Source organism: Rosa chinensis, chromosome 1, assembly GCF_002994745.2.
Source record: "Rosa chinensis cultivar Old Blush chromosome 1, RchiOBHm-V2, whole genome shotgun sequence".
In the NCBI taxonomy this organism is placed as follows: domain Eukaryota; kingdom Viridiplantae; phylum Streptophyta; class Magnoliopsida; order Rosales; family Rosaceae; genus Rosa; species Rosa chinensis.
Genome location: NC_037088.1, coordinates 32,582,911 through 32,608,249, shown reverse-complemented (window position 1 = coordinate 32,608,249; position 25,339 = coordinate 32,582,911). Strand labels below are relative to the sequence as shown.

Sequence of the window (25,339 nt, the reverse complement as noted above, 5' to 3'; positions counted from 1 at the left end):
GTATAACAGATTAACGAGTACGTTCTTGTCTGTACATATGTTGCCAAAGAGAAATTTTAGGTGGCAAACTCTATTTAAATCTGTCTTCTCTTGATTATCCCCACAAGCACAGGATAGTACTACTGTATTAGTTACCTGGGAGAAGATCCTCTCCTGAGCTGTCACCTAAGCTTACCCATGGACATTGATTTGCACTTTGCAGCGTGCCTGAAAACTTGGTGTCCCCTTATAATTGTAGATAAACTATAAAAATCACAGTTACTGGTGCACGCCCATAAATTCTAAACCCCAATCATTTCCTGCTCCTGAACCAAAAATAAAGTGTAACCAACACATACCAGGTCTCCATGAGCTACATTTTCTTCAGAGAACAAAAGGAGGGGAAAACATGAACTGCAATGTAAAAGTAGATGGTCTCTCTTCTGAGGTGCAAGGCTCTTCTAAACTACTGTCGAATAAATATCAGGAAAGAACTAATTCAGAAAGGTCCTGTAACTCTGTTTCTCAGTGATACTCTGTTTCCAAGCTTCCTAGTTCTCTGGCCCAGCCTTGCATTATGTTATTCAATTCGGTTTAATGAAGAATATTTGTATACCAAAAAAATGTTCAAAAAAAAAAAAAAAAAAAAAAATACAGCACATTAAGTAATAAACAGTCATAGCACAGGGATCCTTTTTCTGGCCATTCATAATCACAAATAGTAACATCTGAGTCTGCTTGGAACTGAACATAGTAACATACAATGTCTCTCTCTACCTAAATCCTCAAGGAGCTGAAGGAGTAGAAGATGCGCCTGTAATCCCTGTGTAACCCTCTCTGGCTAAAAATGCAGCCATCTCGTCTAATTTCCGGCCCTGATCATCTAATCTCCGGAATATGGTCTCTCTAATTAGAACTAGTTGCTCTAGAATTATGTCATGACCCTGATGAAGCCGGATAGTCTCCTCAATAGTGGACGTTGGTGCTGTATTAGCCACACGATCTCTGCCATCATCAACCAACTGCTGAGAATTCATACAATTGTCGAAATTCCACTGCGATCCGCATTTGGAGGCTACACTTTTCAAGTCCTCGGCCTTGAGAATCAAGGCTTCCACTTTTGTTTGACATCTGACATCTATAGCTGAGATGACGGGATTATCAGAAGAAGAAATATTGTTGGGAGATGCCCAGCTCAGAAGTTGTTCTCCATAAAAATCCCCCTCCCTAAGGATCTTGTCATCACGTGACTCGGTGATCTCCGAGGAACCTGTTGTTGTGGCATTGCTGCTAGTCGTGTCAGTCATTCCAATTGTGCCTCGGAGAATGAAGATCATCAAACCAAGTGGTTCTCTCGCTCTAACAACATAGCTATTCCTCTCGTACACCTTTGGCTCGAGATGGTTGCAGATGACTTCCAACACGTATTCGTGCATCTTTTGAAGCATGGGTACCTGTATATAATCCAGATTCCAGAGCCTACAATTAGTATGTGAAATTACATTTTGTCAACTAAAATTGAAATCAATGAAACTTTTGGAAATAATTTAATTAATCATTAGGGACCACTATATCATAAACATATATGTTCATTTAAACCATTCGCTCTTCTTTTAACAGTGGCATTATAGAGAGGTTGAAAAACATACTTTCTTTAGGGCATTCAAGCCGAGATGGCGTTTTTTGGATTGTTTGATATCACTTGGAGGATTAGCGAATAGAACATCCACATCAACATCAGCATCCATGTGTCCTTTTTTGCCTAGGAAATTCATGAATCCGGAATCCGAATGTTCAATGTCTACTGTCAGCTCCTGGTTTTGTTCTGACAGTAGCTCCGGAGGTTCAATGTCTACTCTCAGCTCCTGGTTTTTCTTTGACGGTGGTTCCGGAGGTTCAATGTCAACTCTCATCTCCTGGTTTTTCTTTGATGGTGGTCCCGGAGGTTCAGTGTCTACTCTCAGCTCTTGGTTTTTCTTTGACGGTGGCTTCTCCGGTTCAATGTCTACTCTCAGCTCTTGGTTTTGCTCTGACGGTGATTTCTCCTGAAGATGCAAGCTATCTTGGTTGAGGATATTTAGCAGCCAATCAGGTGCATTGCGAATCCAAGAAGAAGGATTAGGAGAATCCACGGCATGCCTTGCTATGCAATTAGCTGCTGCATTGCTTTGGCGCTTACAATGTTTAAAACGTTTAGATTTAAATTTTGAAGCCGACTTGATAATTTCTTCCAGGACGGGTCGAAGGACGTCAGTTAGTCTTTCATTTGATTCCAAATTAGGCATACAGAGGCACTCAATGAGATCTTTGTTATCAGACTCCACCACAATCCGCACCCCGCCTTTAAATTTATTCCTAGTAAAAAATGCAATGGCTTTGTTTATGTTGTCAGCTTCAGCCAAAAATCTGTCTCTGAATTCTAAACCACCTCTACTTTCAGCACCCAAGAAAGCTCCTCGCGCATCCCTGCAAACGTAACCTGTTCGCGCCTTCTTAGTTTCCGGGTTCCACACAACACTACAACTGAGCTTCACCCAGTCAGGGTCTAACTGTTCACACTGGGGAATTGATTGTAGATCATCCTGTCCATTTGCCAAAAACTTAGTAATTAGCTAGCATTATAAAGATGAAGTATTTATTAATTATTTATAAGCCTCTAACAGAAACTATATTGATATGTAATATATGTTTAAATAATTAAGAGATCTAAAAATAAAAAAGGTCGATCACTTGATTCCCCAAAAACTTGGTTATTAATTTCTGTATCTGTTCATGAAATTAATTAAGATCGTTAATTTCTATGATGAGATTTTTGATGCTCTAGCGATCTAAATTATATATATATATATATATGTATATATATATATATATATATATATATATATATATATATGCTAGCTACTAGCTAGATTACCTAGATATAGTGATGAAGCCGCATGCTTTGCCTTAAGGCCTCGTTTGGTTCATAGAAATGAAAGTTATCAGGAAAGTTGTTAAAAAGTATGAAATTAATGTAATAAAATAATATGCTCTGAGTAATAAATGCAAGGAAAAAAAAAAAGGAGAAAACAATTCCTTTGAAATATGGAATGAACCACTTTCTCCCTATTTTCCTTTTCTTCAAAAAAGTATTTCCTTTCCTTTTGCCATTCCAAACGCAGGAAAAGAACAAGTTTCATTTCCTGATGCTTACTTTCTGCGAACCAAACAAAGCCTAAATGTTTAGTTGATCAATTAACTGTAAGTACGTACATACGCATAACATGCAATAGGTTTACATACAAAATGGTACGTACGTACATATGTACTGCTATATTATGGCTAGCTTGAAACGTACGTGTAAATCATAGATAAACTAATAAGTACGAAAATGTTAATCAATAGGAATTAGCTAGGAAAGTGGAAGAATAGATTATGGTGTTAGCTAACTTTATTTGGCTAGCCGCATGGATCCATCATTTAACGAAAATTATGAAGAATTATATGGGAAAATAGTTTGAACCTCGTTTGGTATCTGATCAGTGTTGTCTTCAATGCCTGCCAACTTTTTCAACTGCTCAGAATCAAAGTTCTGCTGGGTAATAATTTGCATCAAGTCCATGGCCTTGAGTTCAAAGGCTTCTACTCTTGTTTGGCATCTGACCCATCCGGTGAAAGTTGGAAGAGGGTCATAATAAGACCTCATGTAGTTCCTTGCTGCCCAATCTTGAATTTGTAATCCATAACAATCACCTTTACTTAGACGCTTAAAATTGCTGCTGGTTTCGGTACAATATTGGTCAATTTCACCTTGTATGATGAAGATCATCTGAACAAGCTCCTGTACTTCAAGAGCGTGGTCTTTGTTATAGACAACTGGCTTCATATATCTGCACAAGGTCTTTAACCCGCTTACATCCTGCATCTTCTGAATCAACGGTACCTATTTGTTGACTTTTGAGTCATTAATAAGTTTAATAAAAGAATATTTAAGTCATTAATAGAATTAATAGAAGAATATATGTATTTAATATGTAGTACTAACTTGTATTACAATGTGATGTGCAATACAATAGGGCTTGTATATCAGAATATATATTATCAAATATTTCTCTCTTTCCATCTCAATATTTGGTTTAGTAAAAAAACTCTAGGCAAAACGCGTAGGACCTAAAAGTGGGCCTTCGAAACTTGCGGAGCGACCTGATAAGGCAAAATTTCGATTTCTTGATGGCGGCAGTGAGTCTCGTGCTCTCCAGACTAGGCAGAGGCAAGATGACGGCGTTGGAATCCCGACCAAGGTTCTCGAAGGCTTCGGTTGAGACCATTCTAGGTTGAGGGTGGTGTTTTTGGACGTGGTTTGGCTGATTATGTCAGAACTGCGAGGTGGGTGTCGGCCCCTGCAGCTTTCGAGGTGGGTGAACTCCGGTGACCTCTACAGGTGAATAGAACCCAGATCGACTCATCTCCACCGTGCGCTCCTCCCTATGGCATCCTCTTGCAGCGATTCTCACCCACGACGACGCTATAAGGCGACGATTTTCGAGTGTAGTCGGACCCGATCAGTTCTCCAATCTCCGACGTCAGTGAAGCTTTAAACCAGGCTTGGGGAGCTCGCAATAGCCTCCTCCTTCGATCCTTGGGGTTGGTTTGGATCGATTCACGTGAAAAAAAATTTCAGCCCGGATTGAACAGTGATTCACGGCTTGCGAGGTAGTTTTCGACCCTTTTCGCTTCAATTCTGACTTCATGCTAGTTATGAAAGTTGATAAGCATGCTGAGAAGAAGATCTTTGATGTTGGGAGTTTTGTGAAATATTGAGTTTTGGTCGGCGGCCGTGCGCCACCGCCTGTGGTGGCGTTCTGGCTGTGTTCCGGCCATGTAAGGGACTATTTCTGGTATTATATATCTTCTACTTGTCGGTATAAGCGTTTCGATATATAATACACAATTTTTGGAGTTCGTATTAATTTGTTATGATTTTTATAGTTTTGGACCGTTCGATTTATTGGATCTGTGAGGATTCGAGCATCCGATCGACTTGTGGTTTGATTATATCGATCATGGAAGTATTTCAGAGACTTTGGGAGGTCTCGAATATGGTTTCGCCTCAATTGGCGTTACTTTGGGATTGTGATTCGATTTGGGGATTCGAACTTTAATTATTGGATTCGTTGACTGAATCAAGGCTGTGTTTTTCTTAGGTGCTTGACAGAGTGCGTTCTGTAAGTAGTCTAGTAGTGTGAAGACGCAGGGGGAGTTTTGAGGTGAGTAATCTCACAACATTCATTTACAAACAGAGTTACCATTATTGTTTCGGTGTTATTTAATTAACTACAAACTATAGTTGGTATTAGTAGGCATTCCTGAGCGAATGACTACGTGTGTGTGTGTGTGTGTGTGTGTGTGTATATATACATATATATTTATGTGAAATATATATATATTCTTGTGAGTGATGTGTGATGAATAATATGCATGATTGTGTTCATACTATTATTGAAGGCGACTTTTTGGGAAACAATATTGTGGAAAAAGATGTTTTCTATTGTTTGAAAAGTATTGAGTTTGATGTTATATTTTTGAGTCAAGCGTGACTTATTTTAAATGTATTGGTCTTTGTACCAAGAGTCACAGATGGTTAGCAGGGATGAGGAAATCTGCAAGTAGATTTATGTAACGTTTTTAGGTCAGGTGCGACTATCTTAACGTTTGATTCTAAGACCAAACGGGGTTTGAAAATCATATGTCACGGATGGTGACCAAGGTAAGAAATCGGGAATCACGCCTTTAGCCGGGCGAGTGGTTACGATCAGTTAGAGCTCTAATCTGTCTGCCATTATAGCTTATGGGGGTAACGGTTGAGGTTGCTAGAGACTCATAAATGTATAGTTAAAATAGAGTATTGAGAGTATTCTTCTTTTATTGTCTAGATGAGACTTGATTTGCTCATTGATTGTTGAGTTAGCAAATAGTATTTTGTCACAGCGGTGACTTATGTTGTCCTTTCGGTGGAAATGACATGGAATGTTAGAAGGAATCATGGTAGTATTGTTCCTTAAGTTGATTTGTGTGTGAGTTGTTGATTAGTGTTCATGAGTTACTCATACGAGCTTTCATAAGCTTACCGGGTTTGTTGTGTGGCAACTCGGTGCACTATGCAATGGTGTAGGGGTTAATCCTACAGGTGTCAGGGTAATCATGGCTGAAGCTGAGGTAGCGAGCTGAGGTAGCTTGTTGGCAGCAAAACGGGTAGGAAGCAAATTTTGTTACTTTTGCCATTGTTATGACTTCCGCTATGCAGTAAGCTCTGAGGAGCATTTACGTTTTATTTTGTGATGACAATTTAATTCGTAACCGTATGTAATATATGACTCTGTGGAGTGGTCAATATTGACATAGTGGGTTTCAGGGCATCAATATGTACTTGGTTTAAAGGGGAAAAGTTTCCAGGTATTATGTATTGATGGCTGAATCATCACGCATGTATAATTATGAGATTATATATCAATTTTTATTTTTGTTAAAAATTAAGGGCGTGACAGTGATGATTAATGAGGAATTTTTGAATCTTTCTAGCTTGACTAGGCACGGTCGTTTTTTATTACCGAAACCTGATTCCATTTTCCTATATATATATATATATATATATATATTTGACCCTACATGCATGGGCGGATCTAGGTACAGTGGAGCGAGGACTCAAGCCCTCCTCAAACTTTTGGGTTGAAAACAAAAAACCTTTATATGTGATATATATATATATATATATATATATATATATATATATTTTGTTTTATGTATGTTTGTTTGAAGAAGCCCAACCGAACTCCCGAATTATCGAAGTCAAACTCCTCTCTAACTCTCTCATTTTCTTCGTCCATCACAAACTGTCATTCTTCATCTTCTTCTTCTTGCCAAAAAGGCTTAAATTTCAGACTAAATTTAATTGTTGAACATTTGAACTGTCAGGTTCTTATCTCCATGCTCCTGCATTCCCACACTTGTGCATAATTGTACTAAAAAAAAAAATTGGGTTTCGCCTAAAGAGACACATGAATATTTAGTCCACCCTATTTTCGGATCCTACATCCGCCACTCATAAATTTAATATATATTGATAATTGGTCAACCAGTTTCATTATTACAAACATTGATGAAGGAACATACCTGTTTTACCGCATTCCGTACGAGATGCTCCAACAGAGGCTCTCTGATACTAGAATTGCCAAAACGATTGCCGTCGAGAAAATATGTCACATCCACATCTGCCTTTATGTTCTTTTCCAAGACATTGGAATGTTTGATGTAGTCCTTGATTCCGGTTTCCATATTTCCAGAGATACCATTATTTGACATCCACTTCTTTATTTCTGCTTTCTTTGCTTTAATCTTTTGGCGTCTTGATTCCTGGGTCTTCAAAGATTTTGTGGTGTCCAACTCCATATATATCTGTTTCAAACCTCCATTTTTATAATATTAGTCATATATTTAGTTTGAATTGTTCAACTGAGGAACTTTAGAAGTATAAAATAATTTATGTCGATATAATTCACCTAAACATTTAATTTTAGAATTTCCAAAAATTCAAATCATCCTCTTTGTCAAAAAAAAAAAAAAAAAAACAAACAAAGAAATCAAATCATCCTTCTAAATGATTTTAAACTTTTCCTAATTAATTAGATTTGTAACAACAGTTATTATTAGTAATTGGCAAAGTGATCTCTTGCAATAACGTTCAAAACAGTGTAAAAGTTTCAAATTTGTACATAAAGTTCGCAACTTAATTTGCAGCAATTACCAAGTCAGTAGCTGGAACAATTTACAGAAGCGCAAGGGCTGGCCCTGGCTATATAGACATGCTCCTAGGCCCCAAATTCTTCTAGACTACTTTAATATTATACCTACGTTAAAAACAAAAACAAAAAAATGTAACTGGGGCTTTCTCGAAAACTTTGAAAGCGGTCCGACAAATAAAAATCATATTCGTTAAACTGGCCTAAAAACAAAAAAAAAATTAATGAAAAATAAATTTTGTTAACCTAGGAGGCTTAGGGCCCAAAATTCTTAGGACCGCGAACATTATTTCTAAAATTGATGTAGAGTTTCATTACCAACCTGCATATTTCCAATGAAATAGAGAAATAGTAGCAATCCACTAACACAAATGACAATTGCAAAACAGTTCTCCCACTTGTAGGTACTGGTTTCGAGGTTTGTGCCAAAATTGCTGCAAAAATCAGTTAAGCAATTAATATAAATCATGGCGTATTAGTGACAACATAATTTAATGGTCGTAACATCTACACATGCATAAAAAGCACGGATTGTCTACGATTAATTACACTGAGAATAATTACTTATGATCTATTGATTTATTAAGGCACTAGAGTTGCACGTGCTTAAAAATCCATTCCACTAAGAAATTTATTTTCTTGTTCATATTTCTTCTCCATGATCCAATCCATTGCATTATGAATGGAGACATAAATCTTGAATTATTTAAAGAGACTGCAATATGAATTCGACATGCAAGTAAGATAGATTTTTCATGGAAATTTGCTAATTAATTCTGAACAAAAATATATACATACCTTAGATTTTTTAAGCCCCACCATAAAGAGTAAAAGAACTTTGTTGTAAAACTAACACTCCCCGTGTTACCAGACTGGAGGATTGGAAGATAGATTCCAAAATCGAATACTGTACTATTCGGTGAATTTATAGGGCAAAATTGATTTAAGACTGCTATATTTCTTGAAGTATTGGCAGGGCTACTACAATCAAAATCAGCAACACATCCTGCAGTGTCTTTGCAGGTTTGATACCAGCATGAGATCTCTCGTCCAATAGCAAAAAAGTACCAAAAAGCAGCAAATATCTAAAAGAGAATTAAATTAATTAGTTGAAATTGATGCAAAATTAAACACATATCTCGTGACATATCATATACTATTTAAGAGTTTGTGATTAATAAAAAATACATATATCTTATAGAGATTCCTGATAATATTTTGAGATTTTCTCTACATGCTTATTGTAATCAGGATTTAGGCTCAATGTCCTCTCTTTATATTCGGCAGTTTCATTAATCAAGACTTGAGAATAACCGTACCAGCCATTTATTTTTTTAAAAAAATTTGAGATTTTTATGATTTATAAAAAATAAAAGATAACAATAATAGGATTTTTATGATTTATAAAAGATAAAAGATAATAGTAATAGTATTACTAAAAGTTTTTTTTATAGCTCACTTTGCTTCACTAAATTAAAGCAGCATTTGCAGTTGGAAAGGAAATTTATTGTTATTTTCTTACCGTGGATCTTTTAGCACACTACTAATCTACTATCACACAAGGCACCTCTATCGTAAACCTTATTTTTACTTGAGGTCTAAGGATTATTCATAACTTTCAACTTCCACGCAGTGTGCATTTTTTTGCTGACTCAACAATTATGCTATCTATTAACACAATTATTATATATTGCGAGGAAGTTGTTGAAAAAACTAAATTTGTGTGTGCCTGATCCAAACATGATTACTTCTTCTAGTTGTAATAGGTAGAGTATTCTAAACATCCTCTTCCATATTTGGTTAGAATACCTTGTACTCTAAGAAATTGTACATGTAATTCTCTATATAAAGAGACGCCTATTATCCATGAAAGTATCTCATTATTCTCCCATATTCTTTCTTGTTTTCCTAAACATGCTATCAGCCCGAAGTCCTAACCTTGATTCAATAGTCAAAATCTTAGAACAATCCAAAAACCCTAAACCACGTGCGCAACCCCCTCCACCTTCACATCTACCCTAGTGTGCCGCTGCGCCGACCTGCACCGCAGCCCCTCTTGCACCACATCTACAAACATGCGCACATGCATCGCTGAACGTTTGCACTTACTACTCAAATAGAAAGCACAACAGCAATCCCGCTCACACTTGTGCACATACATAACTAAAATTGAAGCTCAACTGCAATCCTACACCTAGATTGAAGTTCAACAACAATCCTGCAATAGGATTGAAAGCACCGTTGCAATTCTATCTTCGCCTTCAAGAATTTTTTTTAAAGTAAGCTTTTAATAAAAGTTGCTGCTTTCATTTAATTTTTGCTTTCTACATTCGGGGATTCTAATATCCCTTCTTCTACCTCCCACTTTTCTTATAACGTGGGATTCTAAGCCAAAGTGTGGGGATTCGTGCTACTCCAAACAAGAGGTTCGTTGAGAAATTGAATATATTCGAATTAACAAGAGAATTGAATATACTCCAAACAAACAACCATTCGAATCATCATTGTTTCGGTCTAATTTAAAATTCTTAAAAATTAATTTCTTGGTAGCTATTTACGCTCAGAAATTTTCTTTGTTTTCTGGAAGCGTTTTAGGCTTCGAAACTAATATATTCTTGCTTTCCCTTTTCAGGATGTCAACCAACTCAACTCTGCTTCACTATAGACACTACTCGAGTATATGGTTGAAAATAACCCAAGGAATCTATGGGTTGCACTTGAAGAGCGCTTAATTTGGGAATATTTGAGACTCCCAACTTCCGAACTGTCTAAGAGATGACAAAATTCCACCTCACAGACTATAAGTCAGTATTTGAGTATTATTCAAAAATCCTCAGCATTAGATCCATGATGAGATCTTGTAATCAGAATGTTACAGATGAGGAATTGATTGAGTAGATTCCCTACACTTTCTTGTGAAAAAAGATCACAATGGCACACCTAAAAGAGGCCGCCATGAGCGAAACTCTAAATCTGAGAGCAATAAATTTGGATGCGTTGGTCCATGTAATCGCTCTACTCATGAAAAAAAAAAAAAGCCAAAACAATCAAGCAAACACGCGGCCATGGGAGCCGTGGTGTAAAGAGAGGGATCGCTGCGACCGCCAACAATGGTGGCAGCGTAGCCAAACATAGGGCACACAATATATGCACATATTTTCCTCCTCAATCATGATAAGATCAACCATAAATCAAGTTTTAATGATGAAGTGTGTTTCCAATGTGAAGCAATTGATCACTGGGCAAAAATATGTCATATATCTGACTTAATAGCTAATAATACAAAGCTTGAAGGGAAGCAAGAAAAGCTTATCATGCAGAACATGATGATCAAATTGTCGAGCTCAAGGTTGCAGATTTTTGACTATGCCAATGTCAAAAGACATAGAAATTGCCGATTTTGATTAGAGTCTTTTTATTTTTTAAGAATGATTGTAATGGCACTTGCCATAGTCTTATTGTTGCCTTCTGTTTCTTGTTTTTCTTCGAATAGGCTCATCCAAGGTAGATGTGATGTCAAGGCAAGAAGTTGAGATTAGTGGTATTTAAGTGAGCCTCACTTCACCGACATCTCTCCTTCCTTACATGGTTGTGTTTATTTTGGAGTTACCGAAAGAAGTTAAGTGACTACCGTTGTTTGCAATAGTTACTTGGATTAGACTTATAGTAAGAAACTTTGATGTAATCATTGGTTTCAATGTATAAAATTTCAGCTTTTATTTTATTTTTCAATTTTATTTCAGTGTTTTAGGAATGAACTCTGGAGAACTACATTGTCTCGCGGATAGTGCGACTACACACACTTAGCCATGACAACTATTTTTTAGATCTTGCCTACATATTTCTATATGACAACTATGGAAGGCCCATTTATATTGATTCAAGGCTATGGAATCGCCCAATTTTCCTTGCTCAATGACACCATAATGACTATTACAAAAAGCTCTCTATGGTCCTAGAGCTGGGAGAACTCTTAGTGAAAATGAGAATGAATTTCTTTGCATCACCCCTAATGATTACGGACGTAAGTGCATCTTAGAGAAATTTATGTGTATCTCTAGTGGACTCTACATGACGATTGTTTGAGCTATTGAATCTAACAATATCATAAGAGATGACTTATTAAATTCTGACACATATTGGCTTTGGCATTACAAATGATTAGGTCATCTTGCTTATGATATGATGATCTGAATACTCAATACTTCACACAGACATCCTTCTTTTTCAAGTGACAAGAAGCAAGAATCAAAAAATGATTCAAGCAAGAAACTGGACTGCCGCCACCGCCATCCACAGCTAGCCCGGTGCCGGCACCGCCACCTACCCTTTGCTGTGCACACCTACCTCAGATGCCAAGCATGGGGCCTCCTATGCTTGTGACGCAAATAGTGGCATGTTAACCCAACCAAAATCCTCATTTGTTTCTCTTAAGGGCCATCGCTTGTTTTACAAAGCCTGTTCCTTAGACTAATTAGGATTGAGACTATCCTATGTAAAGGACACCAACAAACTTTTTCCATTTTTACAGTGAAGCCAAGGTGATATTTGTGGACCTATTCAATCAACTTATGGAATTTTTAGATACTTTATGGTGTTCAATGCATGGAGATTCTGGTCACTTGTCGTGTGCTTGTCCACAAGCAATGCTGCATATGCTAAACTTCTAAGACAAATAATAAGGCTATGGGCACACTACCCAGATCATCCATATAAGTCAATACGTCTTGATAATGCTGGATAATTATATCAAAGACTTTCGATGATTATTGCATGTTTTTAGGAATTGATGTTGAGCATTCGGTTCATCCCGTACACACCAAAAATGGTCTCGCAAAGGCACCATTAAAAAATTTCAAATGGTCGCTCAGACATTGGTAATATGCACCAATCTTCCAATTTTTGCTTAGGATTATGCAATCTTGCTTGTAGCTGTACTTATTCGTTGACGACTCACAACCACTCAACCCTTTTCTGCTTCTCAGTTGGTGACTAGGTACAGAACTGATGTGTGTGCGGTTTATTGCCAATTTGTCATAAACAACTGGGTATTTATGTTAGATATGAATTCATAACTAATCTCTTTACCGCTTGTTTTGCGGATGATCACTTTGATGAGAAAGTCTCCCCTTTGTTAGAGGGAGATAAGAACGTCAACGTTCAATAGGAACGACGAGAATGATCATGATATGTCCCCACTTTGTCTGATCTCAATCTTTGTACCACACAATTTTTTATTGAAGTGCAAAGAATGTAGCTGATGCACTTCCTGATGCATTTCCTGACATTGCTAAAGTGACGGTGACGAGATTATACATACCTGCTGCAAACATACCTACAAGGATTGACTTTCCTACGAGTGGACGTGGTGCCGCTCTAAATAGAGGTCGGCATGGAGCCAACGCCATAGATAGCGGCATTGTGGTGTCACAGGCCATGACCCCAAATAGGAAGCATGGAGACCCGTGGGTTCAAAGGATACTCGCCCTAGAAAGAGAGTGACTTTGGCGCAACCTGATCCTTTGATCATTGATTCTCAAAATCTGTCTCATCAAAATATTCCAGATTATAGTTATGTCTAAGAGACATCATGTAGGAATTCCCCTACGTCCGAATCAATTCCTGAAAATATAGAGATCTCTATAAATTACACTAATGTACATGGGGTATTAGATATAAATTACATCACCAATGATGATGTATTCGCATATTCTATTGTGCGTGAGATGATTGAGTTTGACAATATCAAACCTCGCTGCATTGATGAATGCCAATGTAGAGAAAATTGGCCTAAATGGAAAGATCGATGCTATCTAGGCTGAACTTGATTCACTAATAAAGAGGAAGGTTTTCGGATCGATGATGCCGACACCTACTAATATAAAAACTTGTTGATATAAATAGGTCTTCGTTAGGAAGCGTGATGAGAAAAACGAGATTGTAGACTCACCTCGTGGCTCATGGCTTCCCTCAAACGCCCTGGAGTTAACTACAAGGAGACATATTCTTCCATAATGGAGGTGATAATGTTCCAACTACAAGGAGACATATTCTTCCATAATGGGGAAAATATTGTTTAGTCCTTGTACTAAGACTCTGTCATCATTTCAGTCCCTGACATTGTAATTTAATCTGAAAGTCCCCGAGCTCACAATTTTTGTCTGATCGGTCCTCAGCATTAACATTCTGTTAAATCGGCCTGTTAAGTTGCTGATGTGGCACTCAAAGGCACACCAGCTCAGAAGTTTTCATGCCATGTAACATGCAAATTTTCCAATATACCCCTGCCTTTTCCCCCATTCTTAACCAAAAAATAACTCCAAAGTGCTTGAATTTGTCACTCCAAACCTACAGCTACAGCAACAACTTTTCCAAACAAATACATTGAAACTCTAGCAAGATTCTCAAGTTTCAAAACTCCATTCTTTGAGCTTTCGATGCATAATCACATAGCACCCACAAATTCTTGCTTTGCTTTCCGGTTCAAGTTTCATAGTTCCGATTATCATATTAACCAACTTAACAAGTATGAATACCAGAAATCAAAGAAAACAAATATTGTTTCTTATCTTCCCCGAGCAACCAGCTTAACCTTCCAATTATCTGATTCTTCCATTTCTTGAATTAAGCATAAACAAGAAACCAATACATGTTCCTGAGCAAGAACTGAATCCAAAATAAGCCGAGAAGATCAGCTCCATCGCCACACACGATGATTTTAACGGTGACCGAAATCACCCAAAACTCCAAATTTCTCCAATCTGAACTAAAATCAAAACCAAGTATATAGACATGTAGATCTCGAAGAGTTGATCAAGTTTCATACAGCACTTATGATCAACTGTGACCCGTGTCGCTGGAAAACTCACTGGAAGCACTGAAGCTTCCCGACTTTGATTCTATCTCACACCTTATCGTTTGGACAAACCGACATGGTGGATAGGTCAGCGAGGACAAGAGGAAGCTTCTAGCACTGGTGTGTAGCCATGATGTGGTTGGAATCAAAAAATCGCTAGAAATGCGTGAAGCTTTCGGGCTTCGCTCGACCACCATCGTCGCTTATTTGGAGCAAGGAAGGCCAGGCTCCAATTAGCCTTGCCAAGAGGAGTCAAACAACACCGGTCTGATGTTGAGATGTAGTTAGAAAGTGGAGAGAGGGTTGGGTAACCGTTGCTCTGTTTTTGGGGCTCAATCTGATGCTTCTCAAGAAATGGATTAAGAAGGGTTCGGCCTAAACACCCATAATAAAGGGCACGGATAGTATGGACATTTTTGCAATTGGAAAGGCTCACGTGGCATTGACTTTAATGCCACGTCAACCTACAAACAGAGCAATTGGACGGAGTGAACCAATCGGATGGAAATTGTGACCTCAGGGACTTTTTAGATTAAATTAGAATGTCAGGGACTAAAATGATGACAAAGTCTTAGTATAGGGACTAAACAGTATTTTTCCCTTTCCAAAAAACTAAATCTGCATACAAAGATATAAAGGAAGGTCCCTGATGGACTTCGATTACTTGAATCAAATAGCTCTCGACCATAGAGGACGTTTTCAATAAGATTGAAACGCTTGCTTTACAGATTAAAATAATCCTGACGAATATGGTATAACCGTCTAAGTGATTGCTTGATTTGAAGGGGATGTGTCAATAATAATTTATGCCCACGCATTTTCATTAGGAGGAGTTTCGTGTTTTCTATTGTTGCGGTATATGTCGATAACGCAAACCCTATTGCAACTCTATATGAGTTGGAAACTGCTAAGCACCTAAAATCAAAATTTGAGATGAACTTGAGGATCTTGTTAATGAAGACATACAAAATATGCTCAGGCACTTCAATAAAGATGAAGTGAAGCCTGTTAGCACTCCTATGATTGTCTGAAGTCTTGATCTTATAAATATCATTTTCATCCTAAGGATGATTGCTAAGATATGCTAGAGCCGAAGTGCCCAATCTAATTATAATAGGCGCATTATTGTACTTAGCACAATGCACAAGACCAGGTATCTCATTGACGGTGAACTTGTTAACTAGATATAGCTCAGCGCCAACGCAACGCAATGCCATTGGACTAGTAGAAAGACTATCTTTCAATACCTAAAAAATATGATAGATATGGGCATGTTCTATCGCTTCAAAGAGAAAATCAAAACTCCGATATAGTGGAATCAGACTCCACATATTGAAAAATAGTCACCGCTGCAGGTGGTGGAGATCCCGTTGCCAGCCAGCATGCTTCCTCCCTCCATCAAAGTTTGAGTGAGTTTTGATGAGTTTTGCTAATACCAGGTTTCTCTCTTATCAGTATAAAGGTAGTTCCTAAACTAGTTATGTTTTTCCCATGGGAAACATTGCGATATCTTGGAGGTCTACTCAACAGACCATTGTCGCTACTTATTCGAATCATGCAAAGATTATAGCTCTTCACGAAGCTGTTCGTGAATGTATATTGTGACGATTCGTAATTGGGCATATTCGAAGTATTTGTGGTTTGAGGTCTACTACAAATGAATTTAGGAGCATTTATAAGCATAATAATACTTGCATTAAGTAAATGAAGCAAGGTTACATCAAGAGCGACAACACCAAGCATAATCGCCTAAATTCTTTTACAATCAGCAACAATAAACTTTCCTCAAGATTATGGTGAACCAAGTTTGATCCGAGAACAATGTGGCATACTTATTCACTAAGTCATTTCCTAAATCTATATTCAAAAAATATGTTAAAAGTATTGGTCTAAGAAAATTATCCAAAATCCCATGATCACCGCCATTACGAGGAAGTTGACATCAGGGGGAGGCTTGATGTTAACATGTTTGATCTCGAAATGTGAAAAGTGTGTTGTATTCTTTTTTCCCTTCGACCAAGGTTATTTTTATCCCACTAGGTTTTTGTTACTCAGTAATGTTTTTAATGAGACAACGTGAGGAGTACCAGTGTTTAGACGGCACAAGAAAGAGTGTTCAAGGAAACCCTGTTTGTGTGTCTGGCATAAACATGAATACTTATTCTAGTTGTAATAGGGTAGAGGGAAAATATCACAAATGATCACTGAGTTAGAATTTTTTGCCTAGGGTAGAATATCTTAAATCTCCTAATCCATGTTTGGTTAGGATATCTTGTACTCCAAGGAATTGTACATATAAATCCTCCATATAAAGATGCCTGTATTATCAATGAAAGTATCTTAGTATTCTCCCAAATTCTCTTCTCCTTAAATAGAATTCAATTTCTTAGGCAATTTAGCAAGGTCCATTCTCCACCTCAGACCAAAAAAAAAAAAATTCCCTTCTTGAATGCCATATGTGCAAAAACATAATCATTTTTTAACAATATTGAGGCAAACGAGTGGTAGAAAGCAAATTAAAGGAACTTTGAAACCTTTTTTTTTTAAATAGAAGTTGATTGCATCAGATTAACAGCCAAAAAGTCAGAGACTACAAATACTTAAAAATAGAAAAAGTAGCGGTGCAACAACCAAATTCCTATCTAAGCACTACAACACATTACAAGACAAATTGAACTCACTTTTTAAAAGCAAACTTAAAAACAAAGACTAACTCCATGTCTTTAAAAAAAAAAAAATCAATTAGCCCTCCATCCCCTGACACGCAATTGTGATACAAAACAGAATGTTGCTTCCCAGCAAAAAAATAGGAGCCAATTCATCATCCATAAGCCGCTTGAGATAATTACCAATTTCATCGGAATCATGATATGAATTAAAGTGACACTTTTATAGACCATAAAAAGGCCCAAACAGCCCAAGTCACGCTAGACCCACTCCAATTAGCCCATAAGAGGCTGAGCACATATGGCCTAGGCCCAAACCCAGCGGCCGACCTATCCATCTACATATGGTGCATCAAGGCCGTTTCACCACTACAACACATGCTCAAACCCTGGCAACCCGAGCTCAAAAGTCGATATGTCCCTACTCATTTGACCTCGAGATCGATCAGAACCTTGATCCCTAAATAACACCGAGCACCAACGATCTTCAATCCCAGCCAAAAAACAACCAAGCATGCTCACTTCCCGGCAAACAACACCGCCGCTGCATTCTACCATCACCAGCGAAACAACCAAATCAAAATGAGAGATCAAAGTCTTCAATTTCCTCAATCTCTCTCTATGACTCAATGATGGCAAACAAAAAACAACCTTGCCCAGCCTATACTGGCCTAGACTGGAGTCGGACCATGGTTTGTCACTTTAGATTTGCACAAAAGCCTAAGCTAGGGTTTCAACTCGATAATGGACATACAGATCTTTAGCTTCTCTCAAAAGATAATAAAAGAAATTAAAGGAAGTGGGTGGGGTGAGGGAGTTGTTTAATCGGTGGCTAGTTATTAAAGGAAAAATATTAAATGTAATAAATGGTGTTGAAGTGTTTTTTATGGGTTAAATGCTAAAAATTGAAGCATGAGTTTAACACTTAACTTTGATTCAATAGACTCGCAAAAAACCCGGCGTCTCTTGGTCTAGGGTTTTGAAAAATCTACTTGTCCGGTGGCTTTCGGAATCAGTATGGGCTTTCCTTGCCTCTGATGAGTCACTGTCGAAGGGGTATTGATAGCTACTTTGCTCGGTTTGTTTTAGAGAGTGCTTCTACTCAAGGGACAGATGGCTGTCTGGTTGGTGAGCATCAGATGTAGGCTCTATGAGTGGTGGTTGGGTTGTGCAAGGATGGCTTGAGCGGCGGTGTGGGTTCTACAGATCTAGCGACAGCGGCATGGGTCGAATGGACTGAGCAGTAATAAGGTTCCCAGGGGCTATGCGGCGGCGAGGTTTTCTGGATGATCCTGTGTCAACTTGGTGGCTGTAGGATTGTGCGACGACGTAGGCAGGTGTGTGACGTGGGGTTCTAGCTGGCGAGAACGTGGGTTGGCGCAGCTGGATGCGGCGGAGGTGCTACACGACCACTGCGCGTTGGAGATAGGTTTGGGCTTGCTGCAGCAACCTGCTGGACCTGGACTTTGGGCTTTCTTTTGGAGCAGCTGGTCTTCGAATTTGGGCTAGGGTTTTGGCCTTGGCCAACACTATATTATTTAGTTTTCTTCTAAATTACAATAATGTTCCGTTTTCAGGGACAGTCTAGGCACCTTTGTGCACAAATTTGGTCTGGTCTTGTCGACTTAATTCTCAATGGATCTAGTTGTACACCAATTGAGGTCTCTGGGCAACTTGATTTATTGGTTAAGAGTAGGTTGGGAGGGCCGAATCTTTCTAACGCCTTCGGCATAGTACCAAAGGGGGATTCCGCTATGTCTACGTATTGATTGTACAATGAGTGGGTCTATTTTCTATGTACCATTGTGGGTACTACCATTATCTTCTTATCTGTCTAAATGACAGTGGCATGGTATGTAATGGCCTATTCTGGCTTTTGATGAATATATATTTGCCCTACTGGCTCGATTATAAAAAAAAAAAAAAATGGGTTAAATGCAAAAGTTAAGGGAAATCAAAGAGTCCCAGTTCAATGCAAAACTCTAGTTTCGAACTTGAAGGCCTTCATCGTCCAATCTCACAATGAAATTAGAACCAAATGGCATCCATCGACAATGTTACTGTGTCCTTTGCGGTGTCCCTAGCTTTCGCTACCAGTGAGGTCATCCATATCTAAAAAATGACAGGAAAAGCCCTGCGTAGGGTATCACAATCCTGTCTACTTGCATGGCCTCTGGCACCAAAATCGATAGAACTAAACGACCTATGACGCTTTTTCAGGCGTGTCTGGATGCTGGAGAAGGATTTTAGGATCCAAGAGCGACCACAAAATTATTTTGTGATTTCCTTCGATCTAAGAAGGGGTCGAAACAAAGTTTTCAAAAGAAGTCCATGGGGTCTATCGCACACCGGTGGTGCTGAAGGAATACGACAGCATCACGCCGCTATACAAATTAGAGATGAACTCGTTCTTCTTCTATGTCCACATCACTGATATACCACCGGATTTTGAGGTAAGGAAAACCATTGCAAACATTGCCTCTGTTGTAGGAAAATCTATTAAACATTTGAACTGGGTGAAAAACTGTCTGGGAATACGGGGAGGAGTAGGGTTAAAGTCTCACATGAAGATCTCTACGCCTTTTTTTTTTCTTGAAGAAAACCTTGAAACTAGCATCAAATGCAGAGGCAGAAATTTCTTTCTTTTTTAAAAAAACTTAAGGGAAAATGCAAGGTCTGCCATTTGATTTTTCATACAAAAGGTATGTGCCCTATGGCTAGAACTTTGGCAAGGATAGCACACATGGTGGAGAAAAGATTGGAGATAGCCAGCCTATTTTTAGGGTTTGTAAACAACATGTTTCAAAATGGGGCTTTCAAATTTCATGGAATTCAAACCCTTGTGCTCCCTCTTATGTGTCGCTCCTTGCTTAGCTCGAAAGAACAGGCACAATTGTGTAAGCATCTAGTGCTGCATGACCATGATTTATGCTCAAACTCTAGCACAGACGATGCACTTGCACTGGTACCCGTCAACGAAGCTGGTATGTCAAAAAAAGGGGTCGGCCAACCTCCCCCTTCTCCTATCCAAAAAAACTGAAAGTTCTGCTACCAGAGCTTTTTAACTAATCATTGAGTACAGAAAAAGCTGCACATGCCAAAATTCAACGCTAAGTTCACAGCCAACTCTTTTGGCATGGGTGAAGCACCAGGAAGCAGGAAAGTTTTGACAAGGAGACAAAACCAAAGGAAAAAAAAAGGCATGCCTCTTAGCTCCAAGAACAAAAATCACCCCAAGTCGAAGAAGATTATTGATGTAAAGGAGCTATCCTTGGCATACTTGATACAACCTTCGAGCCCTACCTTGAAGCGCAAGGAGAAAATTTAAGTTTGTTTTGTTTTTGGACTTTGCCTATTTTACTATGTTTATGTTTTACCTAGTTTATAGACTTGCTTTTAATAAGTGAGTACTGAATGTTGTATAAGTGGTACTAATTTCTATACCACTTTTCTTATCTGTCTATATATGTTAAGACAGAGAAAAGGTATGTAACTTTCCGCCCTGGCTTGAGTTAACGAGAAAATCATTGTGATTTTGATTCAAAAACATAAAGGTTAAGGTGATGTAAGCAAAAAAGTACTCCCTCTATATATGGATTCCTTTATCCCCTCTCTAATTTTAGCGCTCTCCATTATTCATATTTTCATTATCTATTCCTATACTGATTACTAGATGTAAAAGTATATATCGAATGTCAAAAATTAATATAATTGTGATGTAATGAATTACTTTATTTTAGAGAGTTTCTATTGGGACCTTCAAATCTGCTCACTCGACCTCACTCTATTATGAATTATTAAATGACATATATAACCTATTATAAAATGACTATTAAGGACAATTATTATACCAAAAAAATATTATATTTATTTTATGGAGACTTTCCAATTCAATAATATTAGATTGTATTCCTTATTATTTTTCTTATCTATTTTCATTTTTCAATTTCACTACATACTCATTAAAGTATTCATATATATTTTTAAAGCATTCATGTATATTTAATAAGAATTAAAAATATGATTAAGATCATATGACATAAAAATGTATGATATATATGTTGAATGCTTATTGGTGAGGGAAAACAAAATAAATCCTCTTATGATTTATGACCTAAATCTAAGTCAATCCATTATATTTGCAAAAAAACAAAAAAAAATCTTAAAAAATCTAAAAGAACTAAAAATATTTAAATAATTAATCATGTAGTACAAAAAATACAGAAAAAAAAAACATTAAAAAACGAATGTTTTTTTTTTAGAATAAAAACAAATGATTTTTTTTTTTGCACAGCTAAAATAGAAAAAAAAATTTAAAAACATAATAGTTCATGACAGTTTCTTATTGATTAGACATTAATTTTTGAAACTCAAGTTTGATTAAGAAATGTATATTTAGTTAAGATTTATAGAGTGATTAAATCATTGAAATGACTACATTTTTTATTTTAAAAATAATAATTTGTTTGCAAATTATATGAGTGAGGTTATTTGAGAAAGTTTAGTGAGGTTTAGTGAGTAAATTTAGTATTTAAAAATTTGATAAGAGGTGTGAAAAGCATATAGGTCAAGTGAGTAAATTTGGAGGTTCAAATAGAAAAACTCTTTATTTTAAGACAAGAATGCTACTAATGACTTAAAACATTTAAAAGTTATCATATTTATTATTATTAATTTTAGCTAAATTTTAAGAAACATTATTAGAGGTGACTTTTGAAAAATGATTAGTTAAACATTTTGAGAAGTTATTTAGCGAAAATATCTTTTAAGAATGTTTTTTTAAGATAATGAAACTTACGTGGCTACTAAGGATGTAAAGAAACAAATTCAGCGAAGGTTTAATCCATCTTCCGCTTGTTCTAAACTTCTTACTAGATAGGTAGATTTGACAAACCCTTGGCAGATACTGGAGGGCAAGAGAAAGGTTGATCGCTGCTCTTTTAATAGAAACTTCAGAGGCCGATGAGCCTGCTCCTATTGGGTAAAAGCCAACTGATGTAGCCACCTGAACGAATAACAATAGGCGTCAACAAGTAAAATCTAATAATTACTTGCAGACAAAATAATATTAACCAAATTATTTTACTAATAGTGCAACATTTTTCGTATCAGGACCTGGACCTAGTCTAATGCAATTTCTAACCCAAAGGAATAAAGTAATATATACAAAACTTAGGAGGAAAAACTTGTAAATAGGCTAAAATAAATTCTCCTAGCTCCTGGCCAGAATCAAGCAACTCAAATATTGGCTATGACAATTTATACAAAACAAGTTCACGATCTCTTACCTGTGGTATGGGAAGAATGGCAAGGCAGTTAACTATAATAGAGAAGGACAACCACTGCATCCTCTTCTTCAATGAAGACGATGGTGCCCCAGAATGGGAGTCGGAGTAGGTGTCGGAGTCGGAGTCGGAGTTGGAGTCAGAGTCGGACCAGTTGGGGTAGTCAGAGTCGACCCGATCACAAATTTGATCTTTAATATGGAGTACTAAATGGGCATCCGTAAGCGATCGGAAGACGAGAGCTGTAGTTCTCATCTTTTTGTCCATTGAAAGACATTTATTTGTCTCGTCGATGGTTGGGATGTAAAAGAACAGAGGATCCAGTGAGACCGCAATACATGATATTACAAATACATGTTCCCACTTTGCTGAAGGGATGTCAAGAAAAGCCTTCCATGCCCACGGAATTGCAACCGCAATTGACTTACATGCCCACGGAATTGCAACCGCAATTGATTTCCATGCCAACCAAATTGCAACCGCAATTGATTTACATGCCCACCGAATTGCGGTAATTGCAATCGCAATTGATTTACATGCTCGCCAAGTTGCAATTGGTTTACATGCCCACTGAATTGCAACCAGTGGAACAAATATTGGAGCCGCAACCATCCAAACTAGAACATGCGGAACCCACTCGCAGAAGCATGTGAATGTCACCCAAATTAAAGATAAAATTGCTCGCGCTTCTTCCCATGTAAGCATAGTGAGCTGCAGAAATAAAAAGAAAGATTACGGCAAAGGCCCCAAAACCAGTATGAGTAAAAAAAAAATTAAAAAACAGTACACATAAATGTAGACATGAAAGAAAAATTATCTGCCTATCATTAAAAAGAAAGCACCCAGAATAAGATCAAAACATTGTTGACCAAAAAAAAGAACATCAAAACATTCTATCCAGACACACATGACGAATCTGATAATTGATCGTTGTTCGAATAGTTCGCAACGTTTAATGTAGGTCCCAAATCTCAACATAAGAAAAACTACAGGTAATGAGTAAATAGGTTCAACCCATCATATGAAAAGGCCCGGATAAAATATGTGTATCATTTTGGATTAATAGTAAAATGAACACAGCAAGATACAAGTAAGTACGTAGAAGTATGAGAGTAACTAGTGAGAGCTGAGACAGAGTAGTTACTACACCTGAGATTCAAAGCTTGAACTGGGTAACCAGTGCGAACCAGGTTATAAAAATGGAGTTCTGCTGTTGCTAGCAACAAAAATATTTGCACTAGCTCTCAATTATCATTAGGACAAGACCAGTTTACCAGCCATATATGGTTAGCTCAATATGGACTCGACAAGTATCCAACCTCATCTTTTCTTCCTGGTTCCTACAGCCTTCTTCAATAAAAGATTTAAAAATCATCACAAACCTTCTTTTTTAATTCTTTCTTTCCAAATTGCAAAGATGCTAAAGAGCTTTTTTATGTGGTCCATTGTTTGGGTCTAGAATTGTAACAGATTTTTTTTTAATGAAATACTGTTCCTGGCTTCCTGCCAAACCAGTTGTCTTGTTTGTCTGCGCTGTTTCCTTGATTTTCTTTTGGCTGTTGCCTTCCACTTGTATTGTTTGCTTTGCGAGTTTGTGGTTATGAAAGTTTCCTTTCAGACCCAAAAACAGAAAGGAAAAGGCCGAAGCATCCTCAGTATATGGTGCAAGTGTAAATGCCACGTGCTGGTCACGTGACAAGAAGAATCACGGACACCGTTACAACACCAAGTCCTTGTCAACAACTTTAGCTTTTTTTATTTAATGGAAGAGTTTGGGAATTTGAGACAGACCCTTAATTTGTTTGGTAGGCCAATTCCTAGGTGCGGGTAGCCGCACCACGTGTACGGTGCGGCTGCCCAATCAAATCTCAGAAATTTTTGTCTTTGTTCCGAAATTGTCTCTGATTTTTAAATGTGAAATACCCAAAATACCCCCTGCTAGGGGAATGATTGGTCTGCCGCACCACGTGGCGGTGCGGCTGCCCCACGCAAGAATCACTCTGTTTGGTAACACCCTCCTGCTTTTGCTCATAAATAATATAAACCCTTCCTTTGGCGAAAAGTACAATCTTGATAGACACGTGGTTCAATCTGAGACGTACAATACGTGGGGTCAGCACTTAAGTCATCTGGGTCATTGATTAAAATGACTTTGCTTTTGACAGTCAACGTGGACTGTGAACAAAAAACAGATAGCGTTCTCTGTAGGTAAAAAATTTTAGATGGTAAAAAACAAAGAGCTAAATGGAAAGAACTGTGCGGCAATCCGACCCTGTTGCTGAATGCTGAGTGTAAACACAGAAATCTGAAAACAAGCAAGATACAGACACATGTACAAAAATAATATATTTATTAATTCAAGTGCGGGTTACAATCTTTGGTAATCCTCTGATTCGATCTCCGACAATGAATTTCACTCAAGGGCTTGACGCTTGATATTGAGTTGGACGATGGTCACGAGAGTCGACACGTGACTAACGTTTTGACTTGAGGTTGGTGAGGAACCGGCTATTTGGCAGCTTGAGGGTTCTTCACACGTGCTTGGGAGGCTTCAGGAATTTTGAGAGTATTTCCTTCTCTTTTCTGGCCGAAGTCCTTCTTTTGATTTGCGAAGGGGTATTTATAGTGTCGGCGTCTCTCTTGATTTGGAACGCCTTGATGACACGTAATTAATTACATTTTCCTTAATAACAAAATCGAATCAATCAGCGTTAATTAACTGATTTAATCACTATTATTAAGGAATTAGCCAATCAATTTGATGGCTGATTTTCATCT

General features: G+C 37.6%; 1 protein-coding gene across 1 annotated transcript; it reads right to left on the bottom strand.

The window, feature by feature from the left end:
* Nucleotides 1–622: 622 nt before the first annotated feature.
* On the bottom strand, nt 623–23,938 carry LOC112194100. The gene is made up of 9 exons (XM_024334360.2): nt 23,711–23,938; nt 22,565–23,272; nt 22,075–22,281; nt 8,553–8,839; nt 8,077–8,188; nt 7,129–7,410; nt 3,482–3,901; nt 1,629–2,561; nt 623–1,433 (listed from the first exon to the last, which is right to left on the bottom strand). The coding sequence occupies exons 2-9, from the start codon at nt 23,264–23,266 to the stop codon at nt 765–767; spliced, it is 3,612 nt and encodes a 1,203-aa protein (XP_024190128.1). The 5' UTR covers nt 23,267–23,272; nt 23,711–23,938; the 3' UTR covers nt 623–764.
* Between the last annotated feature and the right edge of the window lie 1,401 nt (nt 23,939–25,339).